This window comes from Anarrhichthys ocellatus, unplaced genomic scaffold (assembly GCF_004355925.1).
Source record: "Anarrhichthys ocellatus isolate YVR2014 unplaced genomic scaffold, GSC_Weel_1.0 scaffold13, whole genome shotgun sequence".
Classification (NCBI taxonomy): Eukaryota; Metazoa; Chordata; class Actinopteri; order Perciformes; family Anarhichadidae; genus Anarrhichthys; species Anarrhichthys ocellatus.
In genome coordinates, this window is record NW_022280043.1 from 8,382,664 (window position 1) to 8,401,354 (window position 18,691).

The 18,691-nt window shown below is 43.5% G+C and overlaps 1 protein-coding gene across 1 annotated transcript in view; it reads right to left on the bottom strand.

The window, feature by feature from the left end:
• Positions 1-16,181: 16,181 nt before the first annotated feature.
• rragca (Ras-related GTP binding Ca) overlaps positions 16,182-18,691 on the bottom strand; it is a 14,568-nt gene continuing 12,058 nt past the window's right edge. Inside the window, exon 7 of the mRNA XM_031853493.1 lies at positions 16,182-18,394. Coding sequence (XP_031709353.1) covers positions 18,249-18,394 — 146 coding nt within the window. The 3' untranslated portion in view covers positions 16,182-18,248. The remainder of the gene's footprint in view (positions 18,395-18,691) is intronic.

Below are 18,691 nucleotides of genomic sequence, written 5' to 3' on the forward strand. Positions count from 1 at the left end.
GGGCCAAGCGCACATACACACACACACACACACACACACACACTGCACCTGCTGGGCCCTGCAGTTACCAGCTGTCAAATCCACGTGCTCTGTGCCGTCTGTTTAATGTGTGTGTGTGTGTGTGTCTGTGTGTGTGTGTGTGTATAAAGAGTAAAGGGTTGCAGCAAAGTTACACACCTCAGCTGGGCAGAGAGGAAGAAAGTGATGGGGGAAATTCAAGGACATTTACCTGCATTCAACAAATGTTCTAACAAAAATCAACGACATAGAAGGAAAGATCAGGGCTAAATAGCATTAAACTGCCCCTTCCCCAAAATCAGCTCTTCACATACTGATAAATCATTTAGTCGCTTCATTAATTGATCAACGGAATATGGTCAAGAATACTGATAAGTTATTTACCAAGCATGTCAAACACTGGCTGGTTCTACTTCTCAAATGCGAAGATTTGCAGATTTTCTCTGTCTTAAAATCACTGTAAATTGAAAACCTTTGGGTTTTGGTTTATTGTGATGTGGCTTTTTTTTTTTTTACCATTTCCAGGCATTTTAGAGACTAAATACTTTGATAATTGATGAATTAGTTAGTTGAAGCCCTGCATCATTGTAAGAAAAATCACCCCAGCTGTGAAAGTGCAAATTAAAAAGTGATGCACGCAGTCCCGGTGGCAGCAGAAAGAACCATTAATCAGTAAAATGGATAGATTTGGTGGAAAAATACAAGACGCATTACAGTGTTTACCTCGAGGGCATGACCTTAATCCTGAGCCCCTCCCCCCCACACCTCTATAAGGGACAGAGAGATAGGAATCCAAGCTCAGGCAACAATGAATAACATGTCTGTTTGGGGGGGGGGGGGAGAAATCAATAATGTGTTGTGATGTGAAACTGATTCCCCACTGGATTTGGCTGTGCTCTGTGTGGCCCTGAGGTAAATAGTGTACTTTGTTACAGTGTGTAGCAGTAAGCCTTGGAGACCTGTGTAGCGATTAAGCCATATTGGAGCACATTAGCCCAGGCCATGTCATGGCAGGCTGAAACAAGCCTGGCATGGAAGGGAAAAAGGATGAAGACGGCGGGTACACCGGCGGGTACACCGGAGGGAACGGAGAGGAAAAATGGGATCAGAAGAGAATAAAATAAATTAAAAAAAAAATGTAAAAACAGGATGGGAGGGCAGGGGACAGAAGAGAAATGTGAGGAAGGAGAAGAAAAGGGACGGCGATAAAACAAGAAAGAAAGAAGATATGACGGAAAGAAGAAAAGTGCGACGGAGACATGACATTTGTGTGACTGCATCGTCATACAGGACTCCTCCACAGACGCATTTTCATGTCCGGAGTGAGACGAAAGACGTACTGCAAAAACTGAGACACTTCACTGCTGACAGGAAAGAGAAAGACAGCGGGGATGGAAGGGTGGAGCTAGGATAAAGAGAGGGAAACAGAGACAGGACAGGGGTGGAGAGAGTGACAAATTCCCATCTAATGGCTATTTACAGGCCCCCCTCCCCTCCCCACCTCACCGCAGAAACCCGAGGCCTCAACCCCCTTTTTTCTCATTTCCTCCTCTTTATTTATCCCTCTCCTTTCCTCTGTGGTAAATTTGTCACTTTTGCATAATGGCGCTACACACTGGTGTGGACTGCTGTGAGGCGCCGGGTGGAAGTGAGATGTGGCTATATGCGACCGCTCAAGGTGTGATGGAGAACGTAGGGACGGTAATGGAAGGGAGGACAGAGGAGTCGATGGCTGCAATTCCTTCCTCAATCGCTGAGGAGAAAAAAAAAGAAAAAGAAATCTCTGACCATCTTCCTAAACCCCCATCCCCCTCTCTTGTTCTGTCCCCCTTTGCCCCCTGTCACCCACCTCTCCCCTCCATCCTTCCCTCTTGTACACCACCCCCTCCTCTCTTTCACTCTCTCCTCTCTGCCCAACCCTCCACCCCCCCTCTTGTCTCTCCAGGAGGCAGTTGTCAATCAAGCGCGTCTCCCACAATCCCTCTGGAGCTCATTGTGCCCGCGGTCGCTGGCGGAGGCAGGCGTTGTGAGGCGGCAGTGAGCCGCAGATGGAGAGAGCGCTGTCAATCATTGTCACTAATTATTAATTTCTGTCACTCAGGCCCCCGTGGCAGCCACGTAGCAGGGGCCTCTCTCACTCGCTGTCTCTCCCTCCACTCCTTCTCCATCCTCCTCCTCGTCCTCGTCCTCTCCGCTCATTCAGAGAGTCGGTCTGCATCTCTGTCCCTCCCGTGTTCACTCCCCTTCTACCTCCCTTGTCCCTCGTTAAAGTCTCTGCCTCTCCTGCCTCTCCTGCCTCTCCTTCGCCTTTGCCGCTGTCGTTCGGGTCGCCTGTTTCCATTTCAACTTCCTCCCTCTCTCACCCTATTGTCCGCTCTCTCTCTCTCCACTCCCCCTCTGCGCTCTCTCTCTCTCTCTCAACGCTCCCAGGGTGAGTTGATTTGGTATGCCACCCCGGCCACAAAAAGTTCAACCTTTCATTATGTGGTGCACGTGCACAAAGAACTGCCCCCTCTCCCCTTCCCTCCCATTACCAGGTCAGTCCCCTTGACTCTCTGCTCCTTTTTAATTGTATTCTGCCCTCCACCCCTCTCAGCCTCTCCCATACACCACATCAAACTCCTCTAATTCTTCAAGAATCCCCAAAAAGACATTAAAAAGACCTTCTTGTCTTTTTTCTTTCCTCCCTCTCTTTTTTTTGTAAAGCTGAGACTCAGCAGGTCTATGTTGAGGTTTTGATTTGATTTGGTGAACTTGATGTTTTCAATTTGCACACCGAAGCTTTCGCCTGTGATGTCACTGTGATGGCGGCTAATGAGGGAGGCCTGACCCGCATGTAGTAGCGACTGAGAACGGGGCCAGTCCACTCTGCTAAGGGTTCTGATCCACCCTCACCTCATTACCAAAGGTGGTGGACTGGGAGGAAAAGAAGAGAGAGAGGAAGAGAAACAGGAGAGAGTAGAGAGGAGACAGGGGAAAGAGAGAGTTGGTGATTAGGAGTTAGGGAGGGTGCACGCACACACACACACACACACACACACACACACACACACACACACACACCTAAATATTGCCATGCTATGTATGCCAACATAAATGCATGCACTGACTCACACAGTGCTATACACACACCATGACATCATTATACACACACACTCTGGTGAATTCTACCTAAACGCACACTCAGAAAAATAAAGATTAATCTTATCATTTGCCCACAAGCATTTTTGGTCACACACATGTATACGTAAACACAGACAAAGTGTCTCTCGATCTCCTATCACAAACCTGCTGATTAACACACACGCAATAGCAAACATGCATTAAATAACACATGCACGCTCATGTTTTTGCAGCCACAGATGCACTCACTTACACACACACACACACACACACACACACAAGCATTCACTCCCTAACACCCATCTCAAAATATCCACAAACACACATATGAATGATATCCGGTGTACCCAGTCTCTATAAAACACACACCCACCATATACATCTTCTCCGCTGCCTCCTCCAGAATTACTATTCGCAAGTCGCGACAGGCCTGCGCTGCTCTAATGAGGGGCCGAGGAAGAGGCCAGCTGGACACCACTGATCCTTTACCTATCTTCTCCCTCCATCTATACCTCTCTGCATCCATCCATCCATCCACCCACACACAATCCCTCTGCCCCCCCCCCCCAAAAAACCCCCAGCATGCCCCACAGTCCTGCTCTGCATATAGCCATTAGCACCCCTCTACCCCTCACCTTCTGTCTCTCTGTACCCACCACCTCCTCCCACCTTCCTGTCTGCCTCTTTTCTTCAGTCTCCTCTCTTTCCTGTCGCTCTCTTTTCCTCGGCACCTGTCACTTTTACTTTTACTTTTCCCTGTCTTCCCCATCTCTGTTGTTGTTTTTTTCGCTCTCTTTCTCCATCTCCTCTTTCTCATCTCCTCTTACCTGTCACTGTCTTTCTCATCCCATCTGATTGTCTCTTTACTCCCTTCATCTACCAATGCCTCTCTCTCTCTCTCTCTCTCTGTCACCAACCTCCTTTCTCACCCTTCCCTCAATGTGTGTGTGTGTGTGTGTGTGTGTGTGTGTGTGTGTGTGTGTGTGTGTGTGTGTGTGTGTGTGTGTCAGCATTCAGCACCTCAGTGGAGACAGGGTTTATTGGGGTAATGCATTTATCACTGCTGCAAGCCAGGGCCTCACCACCTCCTTTGAGCCAGTGAGTAATGAAAATAGGATCAGTTCTGACAACACTCTGCAACACACACAAAGACTCACACAAATGCACTCCTGCACGCACACAAAATGCACCAATGCCACAAACCCCCCCAAAACCACCAGACCTAAGTGATTCTTATGAGCACACACACACAGGACCTCTTTTACATGACTTGGCTGTTTCTAATGAGATGGCCTTTTGTTTTTTCTATTATTTAATATAACTGATTCTTTGTCTTTGATAAATTGAAGTGAGAACAGTTGATCTGTAGTAAATTGATAAGCTTCAGCAGCTAATTAGCAGTGTTTAATTACACGGAGATTAGAGGTACACAAGCTGGAAACTGTGAAAAAGAGAAATAGTTATGACACAGCCTAAATTCCAATAAAGAGTCCACTCAACACTTTGTTCTAAAACGCCCCTGAGTTACATTATCTTCTCATCCAGTTTAGAGTGATACAGTCATGATTTCAAGATCAAATTGTACTGTTGTACCTTTGGGGGGGAAATTAAATTGTGAACTTGTGTCAAATTAAAATCTAAAGGATCTTATTTATCAATTATAAAGTTGTGACTTAAAGTTGTAACAAGAAGCAAAGAAATATCAGCTTCAATGATCAATATCTCAAATTGGTTAATAATTAATTAATTTACAACTCGATGTCAGCAAAACTGTATGCATGTTTTCTTCAAAGTTTAAAAATACAGATTCAGACCCAGATGTTGTACTAGCATTGAGAAGTAGTGCACGAGTTTACATTTTAGACGTATTAGAAACAATTGAACCCCCTTTGTTGTACATTAAAGCCATGATTGTCTCACGAATGAACCGCTGTCTTACTAGCTGGACACAGACAGGTAGAACCACATTCTATAATACTGTCAAGTTGAATCTAAAGGATTGTTGTTGTTTTTTGTTGGACTGCTTGTGCTTCATATTACGCATTCATTAATTACCCCAACCCAAATCCAGATGCCCAATGGTCCTCAATAGCCACCGAGCAACAATATGAAACACCATTTGTTTTGTCCGTGAATTGCATCTGACTAAATCTAGAAAATACAAGTGGGATTGAAAGGCTACATGTCCAACTATTTCAGCCATGGTTTTCTAGGGAGAAAGAAAGCAGGTAAGGATCAAGTGTTAATGGCCAGGGGTGCCTGTCTTATCCCATTTGCTCTGGCAGTGTCGGGAAAGTGGGGGAGGTCTTCACCAGTTTAAAACGATACCATCACCACAGGTATTCCAGCGAGGCTCTGATTGGCCTTGACAGAACAAAACATCGCCGCAGCAAACGACTCAAGCACCTCCCACTACATCAGACTCAAGAGGACAAGGTCAGATCAGCAGCAAACATAAAGTTTAATCTTAGAAAACAAACTTCTCCTCAAACTGCACACTTAAAACGGAGCGCATTGTAGCCGAGGAGAGCGTTGCTAATACACCAAGTGGTGCGTGGAGAGCCTAAGTCAAAAGACTGCTGACTAATGTGCCGAAATGGCTGGAAATACTCTGTGGTATTGCAGATGGCAGAGGTATTTGTTATTCATATGGCCCTCAAGCTGCATCCACAAGGCTTGCGTGAAAGTGTGTGTCTGCATGTGCAATGCGTGGATGTCTATGTGTGTATGCTTTTGTGTGTGTGTGTGTGTGTGTGTGTGTGTGTGTGTGTCTTGCGCTTCAGCCACAGTGCTGAGGATGCCATTAATGCTTGCTGCTGATCGCCCTCCCACATTTAAATAACAATAGTGCAGTCAGAGAAAGCATCGGTGTGAATCCAACCCGCAAAACACCCAGGACCTGCAGGCCCCACTCCTGCTGTGGTGTGTGTGTGTGTGTGTGTGTATGTGTCTCTGTGCGCGTTTGTGTACGTGCGAGTTTAGGTGCACTTGTGCACAAACAGCCACACACATAGGAGTCTGAGAAAAGATAGTAGGAGAGACAGGAAGGAGAGCAAGGAAGACAGCAAGAGAGAGGAAAGCAGGCTGCAGCAGTGTCTAAAATACACATAGTCACTGTGTTGTGCAGATAGCTTGTGTGATGAGAAACTGCAGGTCCATGGAGCTGCCCCATTAGCATGCACTGGTGAACCCTGGATCCCTCAGTGGTTGAGCTACCCGTCTTTTAAATTGAATATGGCACTGGGCCAGAGATGGGCAGAATACTGACTGGAAGGTTTCAGTCTTTTATTTTTCACCTCGGAAATAATAGACATTTCAAGTTTTCCCTCTTATTGTTGCTTCATTAAAGTCATTACAGTGGCACTATTACAGGCACAGCAAGTGACAGCAGAACTTTCACTCAGCATTGCTGTCATTATAAAATCATTTGGACGGCACATCACGAGCATCACCAACATGCATGCAGTGGGCTCACAGAAATGCAATATCAGAGACGATGTCAAGCAACGGGAATATCACATTGCTTTCAATCTATAGGACCCACAGTTATTTTAGTTATAACTAAACACTTTAAACAAGCAGCCCAGTTTATAATTTCACCACAGTAAACAAATCCATGCATCCATTTATCTATTTTCAATACCCGCTCATCCTGTGCAGGAGGGGCCAGACACCAGCTCACATTGGGCAATACAGATCTTCAGTCTATGAACAAGCATTCAGAATTACATTCACACCTACAGGAAACTTAGAGCTTACCCTAAAACTAACCCACACTTCTTTGGATTGTGGGAAGAAGCCAGACCATGCATGCAGACACAGGGAGAACCTGCAACTCTATACAAAAAAAGCCTCAGCAAAGCTCAGTCAGCTGGTGAAATTAACATCTATTATTAGTGAACTTGATCTTTTATCAAGTTCAATATATTCATAAAAACACAGACCTATGATAACCCAATATTCAGGTAGCTGGTGCACATCCATAAGCATCAATTTAGCATTTACTAAAGGACTTTCTCACAGCAGACAGTTTGACTCAACATTCTGAAAACAACAGGTTTCTAGCACAATACCAGGACCCTGACAATAAAGCAGCTATAATCATTACTTACAACTGTGCATCTCTTACATGTCAAAAACACACAGTGGACTTCACTGACGCCTCATTTAAGGTAGTATTAGCAGCCTGCCACCATCCTACACCAAGATAGTATAAATTCACACACTTCAAACAGGTGGGATGCAGATTCATTCAAGTTTTAAGGGTTACACTCAATAACGTGACGGTGACAACCCGTGTCCAACATGGTGCCGGATTGTACTCCTTGCTTGTGCTGCAGTGCAACAACTGGTGGCTGAAAAATGTTTGTTTCTATATATAAATTATATCGTCTTTTCTGAAATGTTCAAACATTCTCCTGCTGGTGATTTCCTGTTGACATTCTAATTCACATAAATAGATCTACCATTGTAGGCCTACTTAATTAATTAATTAAAATGTGGAACATTTTAATTAATATTAAAAACATAACTACTAGTTAAGTTAGCATTCAACAAGACACACAACTAGTCTTAACCACTGACACTGTCAAAACATAATGTAGGCAGAGAGTTTTGTTCATTTAGTGCAGAATTAAGGACTCAAATGACAGCTTTTGCATCGTCAACATAGATTGTCAACAATGATTCTGTCTAATATATACTAGAAGGTTTATGGAGACCTTTTCGGAATTGCATTGCAAGGCAACAGCTTGGGTTTCATGCTTACTTCCAGTCAGCTGATTTACTTTAGTATTTTTTTACATTTACAGCTGCGAAACTCTGGATGGGAACACCCTCGTATTTTTTTTCTTTCACGTGTGTGACCATAAAGTGGAGCCTACCGTATCATCACATTTACATAACGTCTAAATCAGGAACCTTGTTCTTTCTGACCTTTTAGATTAGGAACAGCAACTGCACCATCATGCTTCATAAGTAGCCCAGTCATTGTTTGTCATTTCTGTGGACTGGAAGGAAGGTACATCCGTTAAAATCGATACTGCAAATGCAAGAGATGTAGGCCTACTTTACATTTTTAATCTCTGTCAAGGACGTGCCAATGCATCCAGTATTCAATGCAATGTGTATCCTAAAATCTAAAATGCTCTGACACTCAACTCCCTCACGTTATACTTTAACGGCTTTCTCTCTTAATAATCAGAGGAACCATTCTGCATCAGCATCTTTCCATCCCCTTTTTAATCTTCCCCCATCCATCTTACACATCCCTGGCTCGCAAGCACACACAAACACATACGATACACTCAAACAGGTACACAGCTGCAGGATGCAGTGTCTCTCTTTTCACCTCTCTGTTACACTCTGTCACAGAACACCTACTCACTGGCATTACGCACACGGAAATACTCAAGCTTACATACTATACTGTGCCTTTATGAGCACATGCACACACACACACCGACTGATCCCTTTCAGATTGCTTCGAGTAGAAGTCACTGTGAAAAAAAAGATACACAGATAAAGCACTAAACTTTGAAGGCTGTCAGCAAATAAATCTAGAATACTTATAAACTTATCTCCACATGCATCGTCTTTTATTCCTCTTGTGATGTGCCACAAATTGATGCCCAACAGTCACAAGAGCACACGGCACACAAGACAAGCAGAGGAGAGAAGTAAAGAGAGGAGGGAAGCAAAGTATAAGTGGGATGCCGCGGGTGTAGAGAGTTGTGAGAGACTTTTGGGAAGACAAAAAAAAAAAGATGGAGACAAAAAGAGTGAGAGGCTGAGTCTAATAAGAACCAAGAGACGGCGTGCTGATGTCTTGTGGTGCCATTTGAATACAGGGCAGCAGCAGCTGGAGTCTGTGTCGAACAGCTCTGCACTTCACACAGCATCAGCATCAGGAGAGCAATAGCGCTGGTAGTACTCTGCTGGAGTCTTACGCTGCTTCACACACTCCCACAGACCAGCCTGTGTGCGAGCATGTGTGTGTGTGTGTGTGTGTGTGCGCATGAATGTGGGAATGACTTGGAGCTCCATGGTTCTCATTACTCAGCCACTGTAATGTGCTCGCCTTTCTAGCTTACCATATTGGGGCTGGTGTTCCCACTGTTGGCTTACAGAAAAGGAGAGGACCGGCCTCACCTCTGTTCTGAATGCATTAGCACACATCACATTTTCAATCTGGACCTCAGCACAGGTTCCCAGCAAGTCTACTGAATAGTAACAGGGTCTATGCATGCTAGTGTGTGTGTGTGCAAAAGACGGAGAGGGGGGGGGTGGGGTCTGTGGCAGAGTTTAAGATGGCAGGGTCGTTAGCATGACTGCCAGATTGAGAGGTAGAGAAGAAGGAGGCGTCGAAGGGAGGAAAGAAGGAAGGGAGGGATGGAGAGAAAGAGAGAAATGACAAAGTTTCCAAAGTTTCCAAAGAAAAGTATCGCGTCGTAAGTGCACAGATCATCCAAAGACAAACACGATCCTCCGACCTTTCACTTCCCTTTTTAAGTCACTTCCTCCCTTGATGAGTGGCACCTCTTCAGTCAAACTATGTCCATCATCTGTCACCTCCGAGGTCCACTGATTCCCTGATGTTCATAAGAGGTAAACTCTCTTTTCTTTTTAGTATCCGTGTCACTTGCCTGTCCAGCAGTGATACTACAATTTTGAGGTACTTTACTTGAGTATTTCCATCTCCTTCCAGCTACTTCCTACTTCTACTCCACTACATTTCTAACAATTTCATTATTAAGTTTCCCGTTTGCGACCGACAGTCAAAGTTGGTTTAAACCATGACCACGACCTAACCTTAACAAAGTGCTTATTGTTACCCAAAACATTTACCATACCATACAAAATTTAAAAAAGAATACATATTTGTGTCGCAGAACTTTTTTCGTCCCTCAGATTTATCTTGTGACCCTTTGAAGGGACCTGCCCCCTAGTTTGGGAACCACTTGACTTAATTACCCTTAGTTATGAACAGTATGAAGTAGTTAAAAGTAGCTCCACTTCAGCCAACTACAACAGTAAATTGCTACATGCTTATTAATGTGTTAATTAATAACATATCAGTCACAGAGGCCACTGTTCTGTACAATGAGTACTTTGACTTTTGACGTTTTGTTTTTCTACTGTTACTTAAAGGATCTGAGTACTTATTCTACCACACCCGTCCAGTGGTATCACACCTAATTGTATCAGTTTTATTCAGTGTATCACATCTAAAACACAAATCTTTTATGTTTAAGGGACCTGGGGATCATTGTCTCTAATGTTCTGTTGCATTATAATCCCCCTCAGTCCCTACAAACGAATACACTCCATCATCTTTAAGTCCACTTGTGTCCAAATATTCTCAGAGGCCTTTGAGACGGCCATTACAACACCATTCTCCCACCTGGAGCCGTTCAACACCAAGGAGCCTGCTTATTGTTTTAATAGCAGCACCTTCAGTGTTCTTCGTGCTGTAGTTGCTCCCTTTAGGAACAACAAATCAAGAACAATAAAACTCGGATGGCTAAAGGACATGCCTGGGCTGTAAAGAGAACACATAAAAAAGCCAAACATCAATGGAAAGGCTAATAAAGTCTGCGTGACCTGCAGTGTTGTGAAATATCACACACTGGTTTCGGAGAGGTTTTTTATCCTCAAATTTCATTTTGAAGAACCGTCTCCTCTTCAGTGTTATTGACTCAGTTGTTGACCCCTCCTCAACTCATGGAATTAAAGCGTCCCTTGAAAAGAGTATGAATGTCATTTGACCAAAAAAAGTACAACTAAAGATCTTTGTTTCTGACGGGGACATACAGCACAGACAGATGAGAAGTAAAGAACCAACACATGCAAACGCTTCCATACAGTAATGGGTCACTCAATGGTTTCATGAGAATGGACATGATGTGAATCTGCTGTGGCCTTTGAAGTCACCAGATCTCAACCCAACCCCTCGGCGCTCAACTTGTCAAAACACCAAATGAGGACATACCTTTGAGAAGAACGGGGTTCATCTCTCCAGTAGAGTTCCAGAGACTTCTGAATCTGCAATCGCTGCAAGCGTTTATCCATTACCTGTAATTCTCGAATCATCATTAGTTTTCCTTCCAGTTTTAAAAATGTTGTTCCTCAATCTTTTCTTTACGTGGTGTTGACAGCAAACTACAGGCCTGCCTCCAAACTGGCATAGAGTAATTAAGGAAAGTTTTATTTAAATCTGCACATGTCCAATTAACACCATTGGACTTGTTCTCTGTGATGGGCAACCGTTCTGTGAAAGTGAGGATTATATTAGCCTCCTTTTTTTTTTGTCAATCTTTAAAATCCTCATTGAAGCACTTTATGTGTGTGTGTGTGTGTGTGTGTGTGTGTGTGTGTTTTTGTAAAAGTAAGCTCATTAGGCTTGATCTAAGAAAGAAAGCAGAATTTATACCACCACGAACTAAAAGATTGCTACTTGTGTCACGTGGGGTGCCATTAGAAGTAGGACATTGACTTGTTTGGAGCGCCATAAAAACTAGGACTCAACACTAAACTCAAAACTCAAAACTAGAGCCTCTCACACGAACGCGGGTACAACAGCAAGACACAACGTCACCACGACGTCACGACTGTCTGGTTTGTTCTCGAACACTAATGAGCAAGAGAGAGAGAGAGAGAGGACCCTGATTAGTCTGGCAGCATCAGTGTCAGACACTCAGCGGGGCGGCGTCCACAGCACAGTGTGTGCGTGTGTGTGTGTGTTATGTGTATACTCAAGCATGTATATGAGTCTCTGCTCCCCCCACACACACACTTTGCCATTCCTCTCTGTCTCACTTTCTTTCGTCTTTCTCGTTCTCTAAGCTCCAAAAACTCTGATCCCTGCATTCGCTCAGTCTGGCAAATGACTGCAGAGGCTGACAATCCACTGTCAGCGTGCGCCGCCACAGTCAATAACGCTGTCCCATGTCACCGCACCACACTGGCTAAAGCTCACATTTCTTATCCCTTTCCAAAAAAAAACTGCTGCTTAACAGCCCTTCTCTGCCTTTGCCAATCCTGCTAAACGCATCGCCATATCCCCCTCACACACTCCCCCCCTCCCCCATCCAAAACCCCACCCTGACACGTTTTTTTTTTGGTTCTCCAAATGGCCAGAACATCCTTGAGTGGAGTGAACGCTGCATATTTTAAGGTCAAAAAGAAGCACCCGGTGAAATTCGCTACCAAATGTGATGCGCTTTTCACGACACCCTCTGAATTCTAAGCAAGTGATGGGTGACTGATCTGGCTGTCTGACTGTAACAAGACAGGGTCATGTAGGCTGTACTCAAATACACACTCCAATTGCATACAGCACGCGCACGCAGACACACACACACACACACACACACGCATGCATGCATGCATGGGGCGCAGAGGGGCTCACACAAGTGTTAGGAATTGTAGTCTCCACGATAATCCACTTCTCCTCTATCGTGTTCCATTAACCTCGCAGTGTACACACACATGTTCCCTCTCTTAGCCCACACAGGCCCTCCACACACACACACACACACACACACACACACGATCGTGCACGTCTGTCAGTGTCGGGGGCCTGTGCCGTCCAGCTCCATTGTATCTGCATGAGGCTGAGATAATGGCATCTGTCGCTGCTCCTTTTGTCAGCCCCGGCCCCGGCCCCTGCTCACTGCTGGTCCCCATTAGCTGGCTGCTGGCCCACTGGCCTCTCCGCTCCACGCTCTGCTGCCTGACCGAGAAAAACGCAGGAGACGCCTGTCCCTTCCTCTAACTCCCACTTTCGTTATCCTTCCCCTCTCCTGTCCCTCTCCGGCTCCTCCCTCTGCTGCAGATTAAGAGCAGTCAGGGTAGTTTGGTAAACTGGAAAGGTGTGAATAAAAAGGAGGATATCTAAAGGGTGTGTTTTAGTTTCTTATAAGACTCAATTGCAACAGAAGGCTCACACTATAGTTTTATTAGTTTGTGTATCAGTTGGATAGCAATATGTGGAAAGATTGTTTGAATAATGGGATTAAATCATTTTTCTGATACCTCAATATCCCTTGAAACCCACTACTTTTAAACTTTTTGCAACACAGCTATTTAAACGTTGCAAAAGAATCAACAAAATGGACTCTGCAGCTGCAACTACCAGTTATTGTCATTGTCGATAACCTGACAATTATTTCCTCAATTAATCGATTAGTCGTTTGGCCTGGAACAAAGGAATGTGTGGCTTTTATCCTTGAAAATGTACTTAAATGATTCATTGGTAGTTGATGGTTACTTTTCCATCAATCAACTAATCCCATCAACTCGAACAGACTTTAATGAATCTGCAACAAACAAAAAAAAGTCTGTTTAAACAGTAGAAGGGTAGTAAAAAGAAATGTGTCACGGAAATTCCTCTTATTCCCGATGGAAACAGAAGAACATCAAATCAGAAACTGGAGGAGGTGTAGCACATAATGTCCCATTATTTACGTTTCTGCTTTTAAAGAAAACAGCTGAAACTGAACATCTGAACTGTTATTGTAATATCTACTATTATGTAAGTTGCACAACCCATATCTTTACCCTTGGGCATATTAGATATGAAAAAGTTACGTTGTAAATATCACAGCAACAGACTTATAATCAAAAAGTATGTTGTCGTTGCATCATGTCCCTTCATTAACAACTGGAAACTTCATACTTTCTCATTTTGTCCAGAAGTAGCAGAAGAAGCTAAAAAACCACAGCATGTACTTGTCAGAGACCTGCTGCTGAGAGCCATGTCCATGCCACATAATTACACTCACTGAAGCTGCAGTACCTTACAATATAACAAATGAAGCCTGTATTACATCCGTCACCTATCTGAGACGTCTCACTTAGTCTCATCATTTTCCCTCCTCGTCTCTCATAAGCATGGCTAATAAAATGTAAAGATGGGAGATAACACGCGGCTGACTGCGTTTTATTAAGAACCTAATGGCAATATCATTGTCGTAATGATACTAAGACGTCTAAGATGAAGGGCGGGCCCGGCGAGCGGAAGTGAGCGTGACATCACAGGCAAAAGTATGTTCTGCTGGCTTTATTTCATTATTGGTTAAGCTTTCTTATTAGGGACAGGGGGGTGGGAGGCGGGGGTGAAGCAGTGTTGCCTTTGATAAAGCAAAGCAATTTCAGCAGCTGCTACGTTGCCAAATTACAGTTGTACATCATGCGGCCCTCTCTCTCTCTCTCACCACTGCTTCCTCAACTTCTCTTCAGTCTTCCTTCTCTCCAGCTCTCTCTCTCTCTCTCTCTCTCTCTCTCTCTCTCTCTCTCTCTCTCTCTCTCTCTCTCTCTCTCTCTCTCTCTCTCTCTCTCTCTCTCTCTCTCTCTCTCTCTCTCTCTCTCTCTCTCTCTCTCTCTCTCTCTCTCTCTCTCCCCCTCTGTGTGATGTTGATCTCCATGTTGCCTGCACTGTGGAGCAGAAAGGCTGAGGGAAGAGCGAGGGACAAACCCGCTGAAACAGCAGACAACAGCCCCACCTAGAGAGAGTATTAAGTCACTGAATTATTCAGTGGGCATCAGATGATCCAGGTGCTCGTGTAGTTCGTATGATTTTCACCAATTTCTTCATTAGAATTTGACTCAAACTCACGTTGGAAGTTATATTTGTTGTTATTGTTATTTAAATCACTTTAAATTCAGTGAGGGTTGCTGATGTCATTTTATCCATGGCCATTAAGTAAAAGCTTTCATTAAACCCACTTGCACACTCTGGCAAAAGATGCTCAGGATACAGGCGTCCACCAAATTATATATTTAATCTATCATTAGTTCGTCTAGATTATAAAGACATTGCCATCTGTAATATTAGCACTATGTCTTGCATTGTAAGACACATTTAGATTTGACTGGTACTCGTGTCTTGTTAAGCCTGTAACGCTTAAAACACAGTTTATGTAGTAGAATCTACTGCTACTGCAAACAGAATACTATGTAATTATGAACATTTAGTATTCTTTATATATATATATATATATATTTATATATCTTTTAAACTAAATGTATGCATCTGTTCTTTTACTTCTGCTGCGGAAACAACTTTTGACTTATTTCATAAAAGCGCAATTCAGATTTCAGCATAGAGTAACTCCATTAAAGGGCCCGGTGCACCGGCTCTACAGCCCACGAGTCTCCCAAATGAGTCCAAATAACCTTCAGAACATCATAAACACGACCTCTCCCCTTTCCCCGAAACACGAAGCGACTCGCAGATCAACTAAACCATCAGGCTGACAGGTCTAACCTATCTGCCATTAGGACGTCAAGATATCACACTTTGCTTTAATTCACCATCTTTCAGAGTGTCGCACTTTATATTCCTTGGCATGGGAAGTCTACATGCGGATGCATAATTTATCTCAAATTAGCGCCTATTTGAGTAAGCATCAAAGCACAGCGGCTAAGGTTGGAGGAGATCTTAAGGAACCGCGGGGAAACCATGGCCAGGATTAATGCGGGAGATTTTTATAAGAAATTACTGGCTTAATGAAGTGGATAAAAAAAGCTGTCAGTGTTTTATTGCATCTAAATTGTGTGGAAGTGGTGTTTAGCTGTCTCGCCTACTCCCCACATAATGGCTCGTGACAGTAGCTGTGAGGCTTATTTAACTTAACTGGTGAATAACTTGCACGCTGAAGCTATTCAGAGAGTTGTTTTTATGTGCACTACCCCCCCCCCTCATAATGCCAACACAAGAAAACTTGACAATTAGATATTGTATTTACTATTTTAAGCATTTCAGCAAAAGTTAAAAAGATATTTTAGACTGTTAATGTATAGAACAGATCCAGAAAACACGGCCTTCTCTTCCTAACATGGTATGCGCGCTACAGCCGATTACATCATCACTGAATAAACCACTCTATAGCTCCGTCATACTGCAGGGCTCTCCGTATACTGCTCCCTGTGGTGTTAGAAGCTGCTGACATTTATAGTCGTGCTTTAACGGACGGCTGTATAATGACAGTGGTGCATGCATGCTAACTGTAAATATAACAAGTATGAAAACAGTTGGTGGGCTTGTGGAAGGGACCAAAACGTTTACCAATTAATTTTGGGGGAACAGTAGAGTAATCCTACAGCGCCATCTTGTGTTTGCTTGTATGTTTGCATTGGATTAAGGGATGTTAAGGAGAATGAATGCGTGTTGCCTCGTAATATAAAACAGTACAACAGATTGTTTGTGACTTGAGGTTTTTAAAAGAGATAGGATAGCGTTAGAGAATTTGTGTACTACTGTGCCAATAACAACAAAACTAAAATTTAAATTTTCATTTATTTCACATAGTATAGCGTCACAATACATGAAATCAATCATCCATCACAGTTCTGAAGTGTTTATCTTCTGCTGACCGATGGTGACTAGGTTGAACGTCTCGAGCCTGTTTCAAGAAGCAATGTCACAGAGTTATCAAAATAACTTTGACAAGTAAAATCCCCCAAAAAAAAACAAAAAAAAAAACAGGCATTTTACTCGACAAATGGATCAAGACGACTCGTCATTGCTGCTTCGTGAGTCAGGTTCCTGTTCTTTATGAGCAGCCAGAGTTCCCACATCTCACCCCTGAAATAAACACACAGGCATGAACATAGTGTGTGTCGCTGTAAATGGCTAAAGTAATGGAATTTGGTCTTTATCCCTCCTCGTTTAAGCGTGTAATTGTCTTGGTTAGCTTCATTTTCACTTCCTCCCCTTTGAATGCAATGAGCAGTGTTATGGTTGGCAACACACCGACGGACGCATGCTTGGAATGGGTTCATTTTGTTATGGTGGACCCGGCTGAACAGAGCCAAACTAAATACACAACATGGGTTAATCATTCTGGGCAGGACTGAAACTGTAGGTGGGGGGAAAACATGCATGTTTCAACCGGTTCACATCATCATAATCATCCCAAAATGTTTCAGACAGACGATGTGGAGTGTGGACCCCTGCACCAGTCCTGCGTCTCAACCCAATACTTTCTTAGATGGCAACAAATGAGGCTTTCATCACGACATGTTCTCATTGTTTCACTGTTGACTGAGCCATTAAATCATTTTGGCAGTGCTTTTTTTTTTTTTAAAGACAATTTCCAAATTTCTATTTTTTTTTTTTTTTTTACTAACTATGACAAACTTAATCAAAAGTTTGATTTTCAGTGGCACACAACACAGAAAAGTTACTTTCACTGATTGAAAAATGTTTAATTATGCTAATCTGCTGTTATTGAGAAGGAGGACATAAACCCTTTCTGTAAAGGTCCTGGGATCTAATTTAAACCTTTCATACACACACACACACACACACACACACACACACACACACACACACACATATATATACCTGCATTCACACACACAAGACCAAGTTAGATGGACAACACAATCCCTTTTCAGTCTGCTCATAAAACCTTGTTTTCCCTTCACGAGTGAAACCAAAAAGCGAGTTTTGGGCAGCATTCAGGTAGCGTGAGGTGAGTGGTGCTGAGAGAATGCTTGCACTGCAGACAAGCTTCATCTACATAAGGCCATCTCTGAACATGTGTGTGTTAGGACCAGCAGTTCACATCCACCATCTTTTTTTAAAATCTTTTTTTTTTTTTTTTTTTTTTTTTTTTTTAAATTTAGCATAGAAGTGGTCGGGGTGGGTTCATCACGGGACAGATTCCTGCAAACTGACATCACCGTTTGTCCATGAGCAAGCGGTGACAACAAGGGTTTGTTTTCCCCTCCTCACATTGTTCGTTAAGAGGGACCAGCAGCTTATCGCGGCCTTTGACCGCTTTAGGAAACCCGAAAAGAAAGATCCCGAACCTTTTTCCTGTCCAGGTGCAGTTTCACTCTCTTCGACTTCCTCACAGCCAACGCTGTGCCCTTGCATTCAACTGAAACGAATGCTTGAATTTCCCTTCCATCTCAGCTCGAGAAGCACTAACCCCGCTGTGCTCCAGTGCCGTCTCAGCGTCTCACAGTAATCTGGGGGCGAAGGGATTGGGATTGGCGTGAGCCCCGGTTTAGTAGTCTCTCCTCTACAGGCTCTCAGGCCCTTCTCCAGCTTTCCTTCCCTCTCTTTTTTGTTTTTTTAAATTTAGCATCAGTGTTTACACGGTGTTGCGCGGCGTGCCGTTCAGTGCGACGGCCTTGGTGCAGGGCGAGCCCACCGTCTGGGGACGCTGGGTGGAGACGCCCACCTCAAATACTTCATGGATGGCCTTCCGGAAACAGTGGAAATTGTAGTCTATTAATCCTAAGGAGGCAACAGAGACACAGACTTTGTCAGGACATACACGAGTCTTGCATTGGGACTTTCATTGTCAGTGAGAAGTCTTGATGTTCTTGTGTTTTGAAATCTTTGAATGGGGTCATAGGTGAACTCATGTGCTGACTATTACAAAAAAAAACATGCACAATTGATAATTTGGTGCATACTCCCAAGAACTACTCACTTAGTATTTATTTTCATGCATTTAACATCCACAAATTAAAGTTGTTTTCCCCATAAACTAGTTACTTTGTTACATCCAAAAAATTAAATTAATTATAT